Source organism: Excalfactoria chinensis, chromosome 25, assembly GCF_039878825.1.
Source record: "Excalfactoria chinensis isolate bCotChi1 chromosome 25, bCotChi1.hap2, whole genome shotgun sequence".
Taxonomy (NCBI): Eukaryota; Metazoa; Chordata; class Aves; order Galliformes; family Phasianidae; genus Excalfactoria; species Excalfactoria chinensis.
In genome coordinates, this window is record NC_092849.1 from 1769506 (window position 1) to 1784160 (window position 14655).

The 14655-nt window shown below is 54.0% G+C and overlaps 1 protein-coding gene across 1 annotated transcript in view; it reads right to left on the bottom strand.

Moving 5' to 3' along the window:
- The window catches only part of PEBP4 (phosphatidylethanolamine binding protein 4), a 56643-nt gene extending 42411 nt beyond the window's left edge, over window positions 1-14232 (bottom strand). Inside the window, exons 1-3 of the mRNA XM_072357022.1 lie at window positions 13761-14232; window positions 9474-9622; window positions 8523-8655 (exon numbers count right to left, since the gene is read on the bottom strand). Of these exons, the coding sequence (XP_072213123.1) occupies window positions 8523-8655; window positions 9474-9622; window positions 13761-14132 (654 nt within the window). The 5' untranslated portion in view covers window positions 14133-14232. The remainder of the gene's footprint in view (window positions 1-8522; window positions 8656-9473; window positions 9623-13760) is intronic.
- Between the last annotated feature and the right edge of the window lie 423 nt (window positions 14233-14655).

The following is a 14655-nucleotide window of genomic DNA, read 5'->3' on the forward strand; positions in this document are numbered from 1 at the left end:
CTTAATGGAAGTTTCGTTTTTCTTGTTTTTCCTTTAAAAAAAAAGTGCATTTAGAGGTGCGGGTTTGTTGGTTTCTTTCTCCCCCCCCCACCAAATTCTTCCCCCACCTTTAAGAAAACACACAGAAGGAATAAAAATAACCCAGCTGCACACAGTTCAATTGTGGGGAAGTAGGGAGGATGTAAATGAAGGTGCATTCTTATGTATAGCAGCGCATCCCTCAGCCCCGCGGCAGGGCGACGCGCTCGGCGTCTCTGTTCTGCATGAATAAATATGTATAAAAATGGAACGCTGCAAAGGACTAAAACCCGATCACTGAGATAGCATTTCTCAGAGGCTGCGAGCAAACGCCAGCCACCGGCTTTTCTTCTTTTTCACTATTTATGTAAAGAAGCATTGAAATGATAATGCGGCGTTCCCCGCCCCGTGCAAGAGGATCGCGGGCCTTTCGGCAGCGGGTGCTGCAAGAAAAGTGGATTTCAACGGCCTTGGTGGCACAGATGTGGGAGGTGGCAGCGGTGGGCACGGTGGCATCCACTGGAGCAGGTGCTGTGAGTTGGGGTTGTGTTGGCTTGTTGGATTTGGGGCAAAAAGGGCATGAAGTGGGGGCACATTGGTGTGGTTTGGAGCCAACGAACATCAGGACACTGGGCATATCCCAATGAACTCAGAATGTGGCGTTGCTTGGGGCACAGGTGTCCCAACATACAGGGTTGGGATGGATGTGTAGGGTTGGGATGGAAATGTAGGGTTGGGATGGATGAGTAGGGCTGGGATGGACATGTAGGTTTGGGATGGATGAGTAGGGCTGGGATGGATGAGTAGAGTTGGCAATGGACACATAAGGTCAGGATAGACATGTAGGGGTGGCAATGGACATGTACGGTTGAGATGGACATGTCAGGTTGGGAATGGATGCATAAGATTGGGATGGATGTGTAGCGTTGGGAATGGACATGCAGTATTGGGATAGGCATGCAGGGTTAGGAATGGACACATAGGGTTGGGATAGATATATAGGGTTGGGATGGACATATAGGGCTAGGATAGACATGTAGAGTTTGGAATGGACACATAAAGTTGGGATAGAAGTATAGGGTTGGGATGGGCATGTAGGGCTGGGATAGTTATGTAGGGAATGGACATATACGATTGGGATGGATGTGTAGGGTTGGAAATGGACACATAGGGCTGGGATGGATGCATAGGTTTGGGATGGACACCTAGGGATGGGATGGACACACAGGACTGGGAATGGCCACACAGGGTTGGGAAAGACCTTCCAGGGTTGATTGTCAGAGCACGCACTGCAGGTTGCTTTGGGATGCTGCAACCATCCCCATCTGACCTGTGCAGACCTTGCTGCCTCAAGTCCAGCACAGCCTACCAGGAAAGCACTCTTGGCTTTGAAAACCACATGAATCACACATGCTTTAAGCCTCCTTCTGACTCGATTACCCCAAACATGCCATCACCCAAAATGTGCAATTTACACAGGTCCATCCCACGATCCCCAACCACAGCTCAGGAAGGGCAGCGGTGAGCAGGGAACGGCCACATCCCCTCCCCATAGGAATCCATCCCACCTCCCACCACCCCATGCAGCTTTCCCCTCCTTCACCCCCAGGTATGGGGGCTCTGATCCCTCCCGACGCAGCTCTGGCTGCGTTACACAACCCTGCTTGGGAGATCCTACGTGGGCAGACGTGGGCTTTCCTCTGAATTGACAACAGCTCTCGCTGCAGCTCAGCAGAACATGAGCAGCTTACATAAACAGCTTCAGAGTTACCCTGCGTGTGGGCTGCACACTGAGGAGGGGGGGAGGGAGGGGAGCAGGAAGCCGGCTTCCCCCCCCCCCCCCCCCCCCCCCTTCTTTTTTTTTCCCCTCTAAAACAAACCAAACCCGAACAGCTCCATGTGGGGGAACGGCAGCGCGCGAGAGAAATGACTCAAGTGTTTTGTAACTTGTCACATTCGAAGCTGCAATTTGGAGGCAGGAAGGAACAATCCAAAATAGTCTCCCCAAACCCAGCTTGTATAACCCAGATCCTCCATCCCATCCCCTCTGTTGGGGTGAAGGGGGACATCGCTGCCGCAGATTGACGGCTGGATACAGGAGGGTGGGCTCGGGGATGCTGCGGGGTGGGGAGTGCAGGAAGAGCCCTGGAATTGGAAAGGATTACTCATCTGTGAGGATGGTTCCTGTGCTGGCAGGGAGGCACTGGGGAAGTTGTGCAGGGGAGGATGGAGAAGAGATGCTTTGGGGATTGGGGAGGAGATGTTCCAGAGATTGGGAGGAGATGCTCCAGGGGTTGGGGAGGATGCTCTGGGATTGGGGAGGATGCTCTGGGATTGAGGAGGAGATGCTCCAAGGATTGGGGTGGAGATGCTCCAGGATTGGGGAGGGAATGCTCTGGGGAATGGGGAGGGAATGCTCTGGGGAATGGGGATGGGATGCTCCAGGGACTGGGGACGGGAAGCTTCAGGGATGGGGAGGAGATGCTCAGGGTAGGGAAGGAGAAGCTCCAAAGACTGAGTAGGACGCTGATGCTCAGAGCCCCACAGGAAGGTAGCCCTTCCCAGGATGCCATCCCATGCTGGAGATGATGCTCAGGTAGAGCATCCAGAGTGGCATAGCAGCAAAGAGCACAATGGGGCATCCTGATGGCTGCACAAAGGCACCAGGAGTCTCAGGTGCCAAAACTGCACCAAGAAAAAGCACGGTGCAAATGTACATATCTGAGCCCAAAGTTTCCCAACACAGCCAGAGATCAGCCCTTGGTTAAGCATCATTTCAGGCCCCTATAAATCCCATTTCCAAGGCACAAGTGACCGCAGGAGCCTGCCTCATACTATAAACCCTCCCACCCACCCAAAGCACTGCTAATTGCTTTTGAAAAAGCCAAGGCAGGTCCTCTGGGTGGCAGAAGGCTCAATAAAAGTGACACTGCTCCTTGGGGCTCATTGATCTGCCATCGATGGGGGGTGACGTGCGGCCCCAGATGGGCTTTGGCACTCAGCTCTGTGAGTTTGGGGCAGAGCTTCCCGAGGGGCTCCTCAAAAATTAAATGGGTGGGAAGATGAAGGGAGGGGGGAGCGTTGCTGCCCCTCTGCTCATGTCACCCCACTGCCCCCGCAACGAAGGGAAAAGCAGAAGATGTTATTTGACCTGGGTTTGTCTTATATCAAAATGCATTGCTGTTGACTTTGCCATCCCCAAAAACACTCCCACGGACCCAACGCATCCCTGTGGCTTTCAGATTAGCAAGATGGAAAACCAAAGGTTCCCTGCAACAGCAGGGCCATGGGCATGCAACAGATGAATTCCTGACTCCTCAATACGAGCACTGTTAGGGATGTGCCCATCCCAAACCCCACATCCAACCTTGACACCAACCTGAAAGATCCGACACAAAGCAACACAAGCAATCTCCCTCCCGGAGCTGAGCACTGACGGGTAGAAGTTTTAATCACCAAACCTTTCCATCCTCCCCCACGCATGCAAAAAAAAATTTATATATATATATATATTTTTTTTTTTTTCTGGCATGTTTATTTAATAATAAAACACGACAAAATGATACGTTGAGCGGGATAAGAGCTCACAGCGCGTGGAAAGCACACGAGGAGACCAAGTGGGTTTTGTCACCAGAGCTGAAAAACACACGGGCTGATCTCTGTGGCTCTGTGCCGTTTGGCCATGGGTTGTGGTGGCATTTCCTCCCTTTGCAGATTGACATGCACATGTCCCCATCGCTCGAGTCGCCCAAAGAGAAGAACAGGCGCCTTAATGACCATGGACAGGGCCAAAGGGTGCCCCTGTCACCCATCAGTATCATTTAGGACTTGGGAAGAGCCCAACTCCTATAGGGGATGCCAATCAGTGCTCGGTGCTCATATCAGCCTTCATTTCATCCAGTCCCCAACACCGTTGTCTCCTCCGTGCACCCACGTTGTGCTGTAACATCATCTGATGGAGCCGGGTCCCTAAAGCCGGACTGAGCTCAACACCATCACACAGCCCCAAAATCAGAGCAGAGTTCAGCAGGGACACATGGCAGCCCCACACGTCGCACCCGACCCCTATACCATCACCTCGAGCCCCCTCCTCCCTACAACCCACAGCGTAACTCTGCAGTGGGAACCTTCCCCCCTTGGAAATTTCGCAGCCAACCTGCTAATGAGTCTTTGTGAACCTTGTGCCTTCTTACCTCTAATTGTACAGCCTGCTAGGATTTGAGCTCTGTGGACAGCCTCACATTTGGTTTAGAATTATAGGCTGAGTGGCTGTTCTCTCCTATTATTGTGCTGTCAATCTTGTATTAGCACATTATAATATGGTACACTGAATGCATCTGTTCTGTATATCACAAGTCCTAATTGTCATTTGTTGAATCACTTTGTCTTATATGATTGTTAAGCAATTATTTCATCCAAAGCGGCTTAAACTTTGATTACTGTATAGTGTTTGCGGGGATCAAAGTAAAATCATCGGCTGCTTCAAACATTTTGCGGCTGAAACAGGCACAAGTGTCTGTCCTAGGCACACACGGATGCCAATACATAAGCAATGAGGAACGTGGATTTGATGACCTGGAGGTTCTTGCCATCTCTATTTGTCCGGGGCCGTTAAACGTCCAGCAAACGTGTAGGTAATGAACCAGATGCAAAGTGACATTTCTGCCAGGATCACTCTTGGAGAGACACTCTCATAGCGTGGCACCAGCTGTCCCCCATGGTGGGGCCGGGCGCTGAGCACCAACCCACCCATTGCCCCCACATTAAAGAACCCTACAAAACACAGAGGAAGCAGAGCGGCGGTTCACACCGCAGGGGTTGCACCCTAAACCCCAAATCTATAGCTTGGTTCAACAGAGGACAGCATGGAGCAAGGCAGTTCTGCTTTTCCTCCAGCTTGGAAAGGCTCCCTGCTTGCTTGCAGGCTTTGCCCCACCGCAGCACAGCCCTCTGAAGCCAGGACGATGGGATGCCCAGGCACTGTCAAGGGGCATGGGAACCCAAAGCAGGGCAGGAGGGAGGGGTTGGCACCGAGAGCTTGGGTAATCCCATAATATCTGTCTGACAGCGTGGGGAAGGAATGCGAGTCCATTATGGCTGGTGTTTTTTTAAGTAGCCCGGACAGGATTGAGAGAAAAACGCTGGTGGCTCCTCAGTCCCAGATGGTGCCACGAGCCAGAGAGGATGCACTAACTGTCAAGAAAAATCCTGCTTAAAAACGTCTTCTTTAATGAGAGTTGAACTGAACCTGAGTGCCGCTCCGACGCCCCTCGCCCAGCCAGCTGCAAATCACTGCTTGACACAACTAGAGCACGGCCCCACCGGGAGATGAAGCAGATCCTCTCCTCCCTTTGTTAAAGGCTAATGAATTTACCCATAGAAGTAACTTTCCCAAATAATGGGCTGCGGACCCTAGAGCACAGAAACCTTTATAAATCAGAGCTGTCTCCAGATGTTCACAAAGGGAGGAGGGGGACAGAAAGGGACGTGGCTGCGGCTCCGGTCCCAGAGCAGCACACAGCTCTGTGCAAGGAGTTCTGCTGTGTGTAGCTATGAGCACGTCACCCTTTGCTCACAACTTCCAACTCATTCTGCTATGGAAGGGGGTTTTAAAGAATTAGATATGATGGAAGTGCACAGTTCTGAGAGGTGGAGATCTCTTGGGTTACAGCTTTGCCTGCAGAAAGTTTGCAGATGCGCAAGGCTGACGGGACAGGCCTGGGTGGAAGAGGGTTGTAGCAAAAAACTCAAGTTTCAGAAGTTCTGTTTGAGGAGAAACCATGAGAAAAAAAGGTTTTATTTCTAAGATGGCCAAAGGAGGCGATGCTGAGAGCCTTCAGCATCCAACACAGTGGATTTGTTGGACCTCAGGCCAACAGGGGAAGAGTTTGTAGGGTCACCAGGGTTGGAAAAGACCTCCAAGATCCCAAGCTTAACCCCAACCCATCCCCACTAACCACGTCCCTCAGTGCCACATCCCACAGCTCTTGATGCTGATCCCACCACCTCCCTTGTCACCCCGTTGCCAACATCCCACCACTCTTCCAGAGAAGATCTTCCCAACATCCAACCTGAGCTAACCCAGATGAGCGCTCCCAACCGTGCAGCTGCACCCAGCTCCATTCCCATCACCACTCCTCCAGAGGGATGCTGCCCTGCCCTTCCCCCTCACCCAGTCCCAAATAAACCTAAGGAAGTCATCAACCACCTCAACAAGCACAGATCTGGACGAGCAGGTAAAAGGTAGCGCTGCGAAAACGCAACTGACGAGCATCGCCGCGGGTAAATTGCTTTTTAACAAGCAGACAACTTCTATCAATAGCACCTACCGTATGTTTTTATAAAGCGCAGAAATATGTTTTTAAAAGGCCAGTAAATAAAGTTCCCATCGATTTGATCTCAAGTGTAATCTGTTTTTCTGTCTGCCACCAACAGTGGTAATAAAAGAGAATCATGTAATATGGCGTTGTGGTTAATGCGGCCATACATCACGGCCGGGGCCGCGCGCTCCACGGCGATCTATCATCTTCTATTGGGATTGCTTAGCTGCAGAATTTATAAACTTGCCCCCAAATTGGTGCGACGTCCAATTTTCTTTTCCAATTTATTTTTGGTTGAGCAAAGCAATATCGAGGCGGGACGATGAGGACGCGTTTCCCATCTCTCCAGATGTTGGGCTTTTTGGGGTCCCCAGACCTCCCTCCCCCCAACCAGCTTCTCAACCGCAGCCAGCACTCAGTCCCAGCTGCATGGGATGGAGCAATGAGGCTGATGCTCTCTGCTTGGCTCAGTGCTCACCTGCAGGGCAAACACAGAGTCCTTCAGCCATTCAACTCCACTCCAGCATTGAAGCACAGGGGGATAAACACGGTGAGATGTGACCCCAAAGTAAAGATGGGCAAAGTCCTGTCCTCCCCATCAGGAAACATAAATACCCTCCGCAGGGGGATCGTTCCTGTGGATGTTTTTCTTGACCAAACAAAGCATTCGGTGGGAAGCAGACACTTTCTACATGAGTTCTCCTACCCCAAACCCAGCCATTCTGCAGCTCAGAACAAGCAAACGAGCTCAGCCACCCCATTGCGCCCATCCAGCGCCCATCAGGTGCTGAGCAGCACCACATGCAAAGCGAGGTTTCCCTTCCTTATAACTAAAAAGCAAACAGAGAAAAACCAAATAAATCAAGTTTTCTGGCCTCGGGAATTCCATCATTGGCACAAAAAGCAAAACCCTCCTGTGTGTGCCCTTGAATTTGCTGTGGTGGGGTCATGCCTCGGTTCTGCCCATTTCTGAGTGGAGTTTTTGGGGGGAAAAGGTGAACACTGGAGGTGCTTTGAGGGAAGGAGCATCCTCACAGCTCCAGGAGCAGGGAAAACATTGAGGTGGTCAATCTGTGTGTCCTCCTAAAGAAACACCAAAGCATTTCACCCAAAGCATTTCAGCACCGACGTGTACGGGACGATCCAACGCCACCCAACCCCTCTCCCCAAATTAACCCCCATTCAATTAATTGCACCTCCGTGGTCCAAAACACGCCGAGCTGGGGCTGCGTTGGGCTGGGGGAAGGCAGAATGAAAGCAAAGCAAAGGAAGAAGCAGGGGCTGTGTCCTCAGATGACACCCGAATGCAACGCGCTTGGAAGGGATTGAGCTCCAAACTCTCACAACGCAGCACACAGGCGGTGGGTGGCTCCTTGAGCAGCATCCTCTGCCAGTTCTGGGCCTTTTTTTTTCCCCCTTCATTCCTTTTTTTCCCTTTTTAATTTCTTTGAACAATCCGACATCCTTAAGTAAAAGTTACGCTCCGTTCCGTGCCATCAACTTTAGGAAGAGACTTTTCGGATGCCAACGAAGCAGATGGAAGAATCGATTCCTGCCGCTTGGAGACGCGCAGCTCCCGCATCCCCTACAGCTGTTGGAGCAGCTGTCAGGATGCCGACAGAGCAAGCTGGGACACCAACTTGGGGACGAACCTCAGCAAGAAGATGCCACCAACCCTCAGGTTGCCACCCCATTGGGATCCCCAGGCGGGTGACCCCAAGAAGACAAGCCTATATTAGCACACAGAGTTGGGCAGAGGTCCCCAGTGCGGGGTGCAGCGCCTAGGGGTGCCCTCCCGAATAGCGCTCGGCTTGAAGTTCAATGGTGCCATCTGCTGGCATCGCTATAATGCAACGGCTCCCTCCTCCCCATCAACACCAGCATCCGCCCCAACTCATTGCGCTCCCTAACCCGGGTGTGTGGGAATGGAAACACCCAACCAGAGCCTCCCTTGTGTTCAAAAAGCTCGCAGATATTCAGACATTTACTGCTTTTTCTATGCTGCCATCAACAAAATAGAGCGGGTTTTGCCAACACCTCAACCTCAAACCCAAACACCGAAGCAACGGAGAAGAGTGGGAATAAGCATCAAAATCGTCTTGATTTCATGCAAAATGTCAGTGATAAAAGCCGAGCAGTGGTAGCATTATAGGAGAGCAATGAAGGGACCCACACCACGCTCACCTTGTTGGCCTGCGGGTAACGGACCTGGGGGCTGCCCCACTCCCTGCTGATGCGCCAACGGGATTGATGGCAGCTGGGGATGTAGGTGCAGCCCACGTCACCCAGCTCTGGGTAGATGACTTCTAAGTTGCCTCTGGGGAGAGAAAAAGGGGAATGGATGGGTCAGGTGGGAGCAGGCTGCGCAAGGGGTGAGGTTTGGTGTGGGGCAGGAGGTGTAGGATACAACCTGCCCACACGGACAGCACGCTGTGCAGCCTCCCATGCTCTAAGCATGGGGTTTGCCTCTTTTCCTCACCCCCCTTCATCCCCAAAGCAGCACTGAGACAGCTTTGAACGCTCACAATAGCCCAGGTTGTTCCCAGCAGCTTCCAAAGTCTTAAAATCACCACTCATCTGGCTGAGGTCACAGATTGAAGACAGGGAGCAAAGCCATCTCCTGTTCCCCATTGGGCTCGGAGCTGCTTCTCCTGCCCTGATACGTAAGCAGAGCTGAGCTTCAGATGGGTTTGGGCCACAGACAGTGCAATAATGGGTCAGATGTCCCCAGTTTAGACTTGGAGCAATTTCCCCATCCCATGCAGTGCAGGAACAGAGAGCCTTGAGGCCTTGGCAGGAGGGGGCTCTTAAATCTACATCCCCAAGGGTTGCCAAGCAGCATGGGCTGACCCTACAGAGGCCAGGAATCCAAAGCAAGGCGCATCCACCTTGCTTGCACTCATCCACAACCTTCTCTATCAGTCACATCCCATTCCGGGAGCATTTTGGAGGCAGCAAAAATGAAGTTCATAACTCAGAAACCCTCAAAGGAAGGGATACACACAGCACTCCTCCCTGCCCTCCCGTCTCATGCAACCTGGTGGTGGGAAGACGGCATGGATAGCACTGGGGGTGGGAAGCTGGAAATGGCCCTCCCGTGGGCTGGGGGAGGCGCTTTGGAAGGGGTTTGCTCACCTGCAGAAATTGCTGTCCTTGCCACTGAGACTGTGGAAGGAGCAGGTGTGGGAGTGTTCATCTGGCCACAGCGCCTGAGCCCCCTGGGCAGCCATCCCAGGCAGGAGAGCAGCCAGCAGCACCACAGCCAGCAGCAGCCCCATGTTGCCCTGAGCAAGTAAAGGATGCGGTCAGTCCCACCAGGACCCGGCACCACGTTGTGGTTCAGCTCAGTCCCCCCTTGCTCCCCCATGAGCACCAATCCCACATCAGTGATGCCCAATGCAGACTGTGCTGGGTACCCCTGTGCACAGGAACCCACCGCCACCCCCATCTGGATGCTGCCTCCACTGTGTCACAGGGAAGGGACAGAGCCCACGGTGCCCATCCTATGATGAGGCTTGGTTGTGGCCCAGCCCTGAGCTTGGGGAGGGCCAGGTTAGGGGATCTGTACCCCCACAGCATCCCCAAGGACCCCCAGCCCAGCACTCACCCGTGGGCACCAGGGATGGAGCAGCAGCTCTATGGTTACCGTGGAGATGGGAAGGATGCTGGGGTTGGAATTGGGGGTGGGACAGCATAGGAAGGGGGCAGCTCATCCCATAAAGACCCTCAAAGCAGCACAGAAAACAGCAGCTTATTCCAACCTTGACCTCATGATAACCATACACACATCACCTCACCTGGCCCGGAATCCCCAAGCTTAATGAAAAGGATATGACCACAAGTGCAGCACCACCATCATTACAGAGAGATCAAAAGCACCAGGTTCAACTCATTAGAGGCAATAATGGATGGGGATGGTCTGCAGGTTTAGGGGCTGAAGGCTGCAAGAGGGAAGCAGAACAAACGTCTGCTCTGCAGCTCTATCCTGGATTGCTGCAGGCACGGACATGGGGCGCAAAGGGCTTGGGTTGCAAGGAAGATGGTAAAGCATCAGATTTTGGTATTTCATCTGGAGAAGCATAAAAGCAGCACCGCTGCAGCTCAGGGCACGAGGAGCAGTGCTGCTTCGTTGCAAACTGGTCGGTCCTACATCACTCTGCAGCAGTTCCATTGGCACAAGTCAGGCGGGATGCAACCCGAGCAACCCGGATGGGGGCATCTATGTGGGCTTTCATGAGCAAAGGGGGGGCAGAGAGCCTTCCTTGAAGCCTCAGTGCAGAGCAGCATCAGCAGAAAAGGATTTGCTGATTGCTGAGGAGCAGAGAGCTCTCCAGGGATGCTCTGCAAGAACACCCCAGGGGAGCAGCAACCTCTCGCAGCAGATAAAGGCGGCTTTCTCTCCACGAAGCCATTTGCAGAGTAATTACACAGATCCTATTTCTCCAACTCGGGAGAGCTGCGGAGCCAGCAGGAAGCCCCCCCCCACGGAACAGCCCTGTGTTAGCAAGCAATAAAACACACGGGGACGCCACGAAGTCAGAGCAGCTCCCACGAGACCGCGGGGCCAGCAGAATGCATGCAGCGCCATCGGGCACGCGCCGAGCCCTGGCAGCCAGGAGCCAACACGTGCCAGCAGTTTGCACCACTCAACCACCCCTCTGAGCATCCTCCTCCTCCTCCGTGGGAAAGCACGCGCCGGGTCAGGCCCTGAGCACAGAACCAGGATGTGTGCGTGGTGCACGTTGCAGCTCCTGACTCAGCAGAGCAAGGTGCAAGGAATGCCGTCCTTCCTGCTGTTGGGAAGCTGCCGGCATGCAGCTCTTCGGGCTGCACCCATCGCCTGCACCCCACGGGGCTGCTTGGTCCCATGCAAAATGGCATTGATGGGACCCCCCTTCTTGCTGAGTCTTTGCTCAGGTGCACGTGCAAAGGTTTCTGTGTGGTGCGAGCAAAAGCTTGCTCGTGCAATGAGGGCTGCTCCTTTCATGCCCAGCAAGGCCTTGAAAAGCACCTCAATGGATGCAGCTCAGTCCTTCTGCCTCAGTTTCCCCACTGGTGACACTCATTTAGTGCTGTCCTATGGTCAGGAGCACAGTGATGCTGCTGCTCACGGAGCTGCATGGAGCAGAAGCTGTGGCACAACAGGGGAAATCGCCTCCATTGTTGCAGGAAGATCCTTTTTTCAGCCCTTTTCATGGCAATCAGAGGAAGCAAAAAGCCACATCCTGACCCCCCGGTGCACCTCAACCGTGCCTTGCCCACACTGCATGCCTTATCTCTCTTCCTAAGGGCTACCCACAGCCAACAGCCCCACTTCCATCCCCACTTCCAGCCCCAGTTTAGGGTTTCTAGTGGTAGAACAAGCGAGTTCAACAGCTGAACACACAGCTTGGTTCACTGCAGCCTCCACAGGAGCCTTTATGGGATCACGGGGTGGATGCACAATGCTGCGAGGTTGCACGATGCTCTGAAGCTGCAAGCAGCTTGCTGTGCTCTGTGCATCCTGAGAGGGCACATTGCAGTGCAAACCGAGCAGCAGAGCACGACCGCAGCAGCTCTGCAGCAACGCTTCTGCTTTAGCAGAGCATCACAGGAGCACAGCCGGGGGGTGCAGCCCCACAGCCTGGCATCAGCCCATGGAGCTGCAGCACTGCTCCCATTGCACGGCCTCAGCTCAGCAGCAGGAGCACACTGCACCCCTGCTGCATCCCTGCTGCACCCCTGCAGGACCCTTGCTGCTCCAAGCCCATGCATGGCCGCTCATCCTGGCCCACCTGCACAATGCACAAGCCAGCACTGCTTTCACAGTGGGTTTTGCAAGCAAGATGCATGGCTTGAGGAGGGGCTCACCCACCTCTGCACCCCATCCAGAGCACAAGCGTGCTCACCCCTCCTCCAGAAACCAAAGCACATTTTGGGGAGGATGCACCATGCACAGCTATGTTTGCAAGAGGAGGTGACCTTGGTGGCAGCAGCCCCACACTTGCACACCAGCTCCCTTTGCAGCACTGCACAGCGGCACCTGGCAGAGCCCTTGTGACTGCACCGAGCTGCAGCTCTTCCCAGGGAAGAGGGCTTCTATTTTGGGAAGAACGTTTGCATTTGACCTATATTAAGTGCATGCATTTGGCAGTCTCCAAGGCAGGAGCTCGTTCCCCTGCACCAGCAGCTCTGCAGCTGCACCACCAGCGCGGATCCTCGTGCAACCAGCTTGCACCACCACTTGCACGCTCCGTTCTGCTGCAACCCACCTGGCGCAGCTCTGTGCTTCAGGCTCAGCCTTTTGCGCTCAGGATGAAGGGAAAATTGCTGCTTTAAGCAACATGCCAGCAATATATATATATATGTATTGTGCAACCCTCAGGTGTGGCTCCCACCCACACTCCTCAGGGACTTTGCGTGGGCCACCGAGGTGTCACCTGTCCCCAGCTGAGTGTTTTCACCCCTCTGCCCTCCCCACGCTTCTCTTTGGCTCCGCGCACCTTTGCAGGAAGGAGGGGGGTGGTGTGGCCCTAATGGTGATTACAGCCCTGGAGGGATGACAGCAAACCCAAACACGAGGAGCTGAGCTGGGTGATGCTCGTGGGAAAGCCCTGAGGCTGAGGGGTAATGGGGTGAGGAAGGAGCAGCCCTGAGTCAGCCAAGGTGGGGGGGGGGGGGGGGGGAGGGGAACCCTCCTAATGGCTCAGGGATTTAGGGGGGGGGAGGCCTCTGCTCCCCATGCACAGGGACCTGCATGGAATTTAGGGCAGCCAGGCAGGGATGGCTATAAATATCCCCATTTCAGATTCAGCAGCTTGCAGCCCTTCAGCCCCACAGCTCTGTTTGCTCTCTGTGGCCTAAAGAGAAGGGAAGCACAGCCTGGATGCCGGGCTTTTTGAGCCATCCCCTCCTTGTCTGTGAGCAGATCAGTTACGGGGGTCCCAACCCCAAGCAGAGCCATGATTAACCTTTGCATCAATAGACTCCAACTGCACCAAATTGGCTCAACCCTTCCTCAGACAGCTTTAACCTGGCTGCCGCTGGGGTTCCCATTGGTTTGATGGGCACAGCTATGGGTCTTGCCTAGGGAAACGCTCCAGGATGCCCCCAAAAGCAGCGTTGGGGACCCACAATCCTATTGGGATCTCCCCAGCTCTTCCCAGCTCCCCCCATCCCAACTGTTTGCTGCTTTCCCAGCAGGCAGCTCCCAAACCCTCTTCTATCCCCACCCAAATCCACATTGTTGGACCCAATTGTGCTGCCACGAACCCACCCCAACCCCTTCCAGCACAGCAGCAGGCACCCAGCACCATTACCCCACAGTGACCCCCAACTTACTGCTATCAGGGGACACAGAGCCCCCATGCCTGCCCCCCAGCACATGAGGGGGGGGTTTGGGGCTGCCTGGTACCCCAAAACCCCCCCTGCCCTCCCACCTACCGCTCCGTGTCCTGCTGTGTTTCTGTTCCCAGAGCCTGGCACAGCCCCAGCCCTGCTGCCCGGCCCCTTGGCAGTGCTGACCCCTTGGCACAGCACCACCTGGGGCAGCTTGCAGAGGCTGGAACCCCACAGAACCAACCCCAGAATATCTGGGCCACAAGCAAACCCTACAGATCGCACATTATCCAGCCCATTTGCAGGGCTCAGTAACCCAGCAACACTCAAAGAACACAAAACTCCATGCTGGATCACCCCTATATCCTCCTCCTGTGCACCCCACAAACACCTGCAGCCCATCGCTCCATTAACTCCCTGCTTTCCCATTGACTCACCAGCTGGTCCCACTGACTCAGCCCTGCTGGCTGTGCTCATTTCCCTGCTCCTGTGGTTCCCATTGACTCACCAGCACTTCTTCCAAGCTCACCCTTTCCATTCCCATCCTGTCACCCTTTGGGCATTTATCACATCCCAACCAGATCCATGCCTCCCTTCTACCCAGCACCATCAACACCACCCAGTGCATCCCCTCCATCACCCCCATCCACATCCTTTGGGTGCAAAAGGCTGCAGGGAGAGTTTGGGGGAGCAAAGGGTTGCCCTCATCTCTCACTCTGAGCACCATCAGCTGTGCTATCTTTGCAGAAGGAGCATGCACTTGGCAGAAATAGCATGCGCGGTGCACAACTTGCATCTACCCAACGTCTCCAACGTATCCCCCCCATGCATTTCTCCACCTCTGCTCTCCAACTCCAACGTGGGAACTTAAAGATGAGGTCAAACGACCGTTCGAAGCATCTGGAAATGGGAAAGTTTGCATTTTTCCCTTTGCTTTTTCCTTCAAGGAGCAATACAAGAGCAGGTCCCGACGTGCATCGTGCAGCGGCGCACCCAGAGA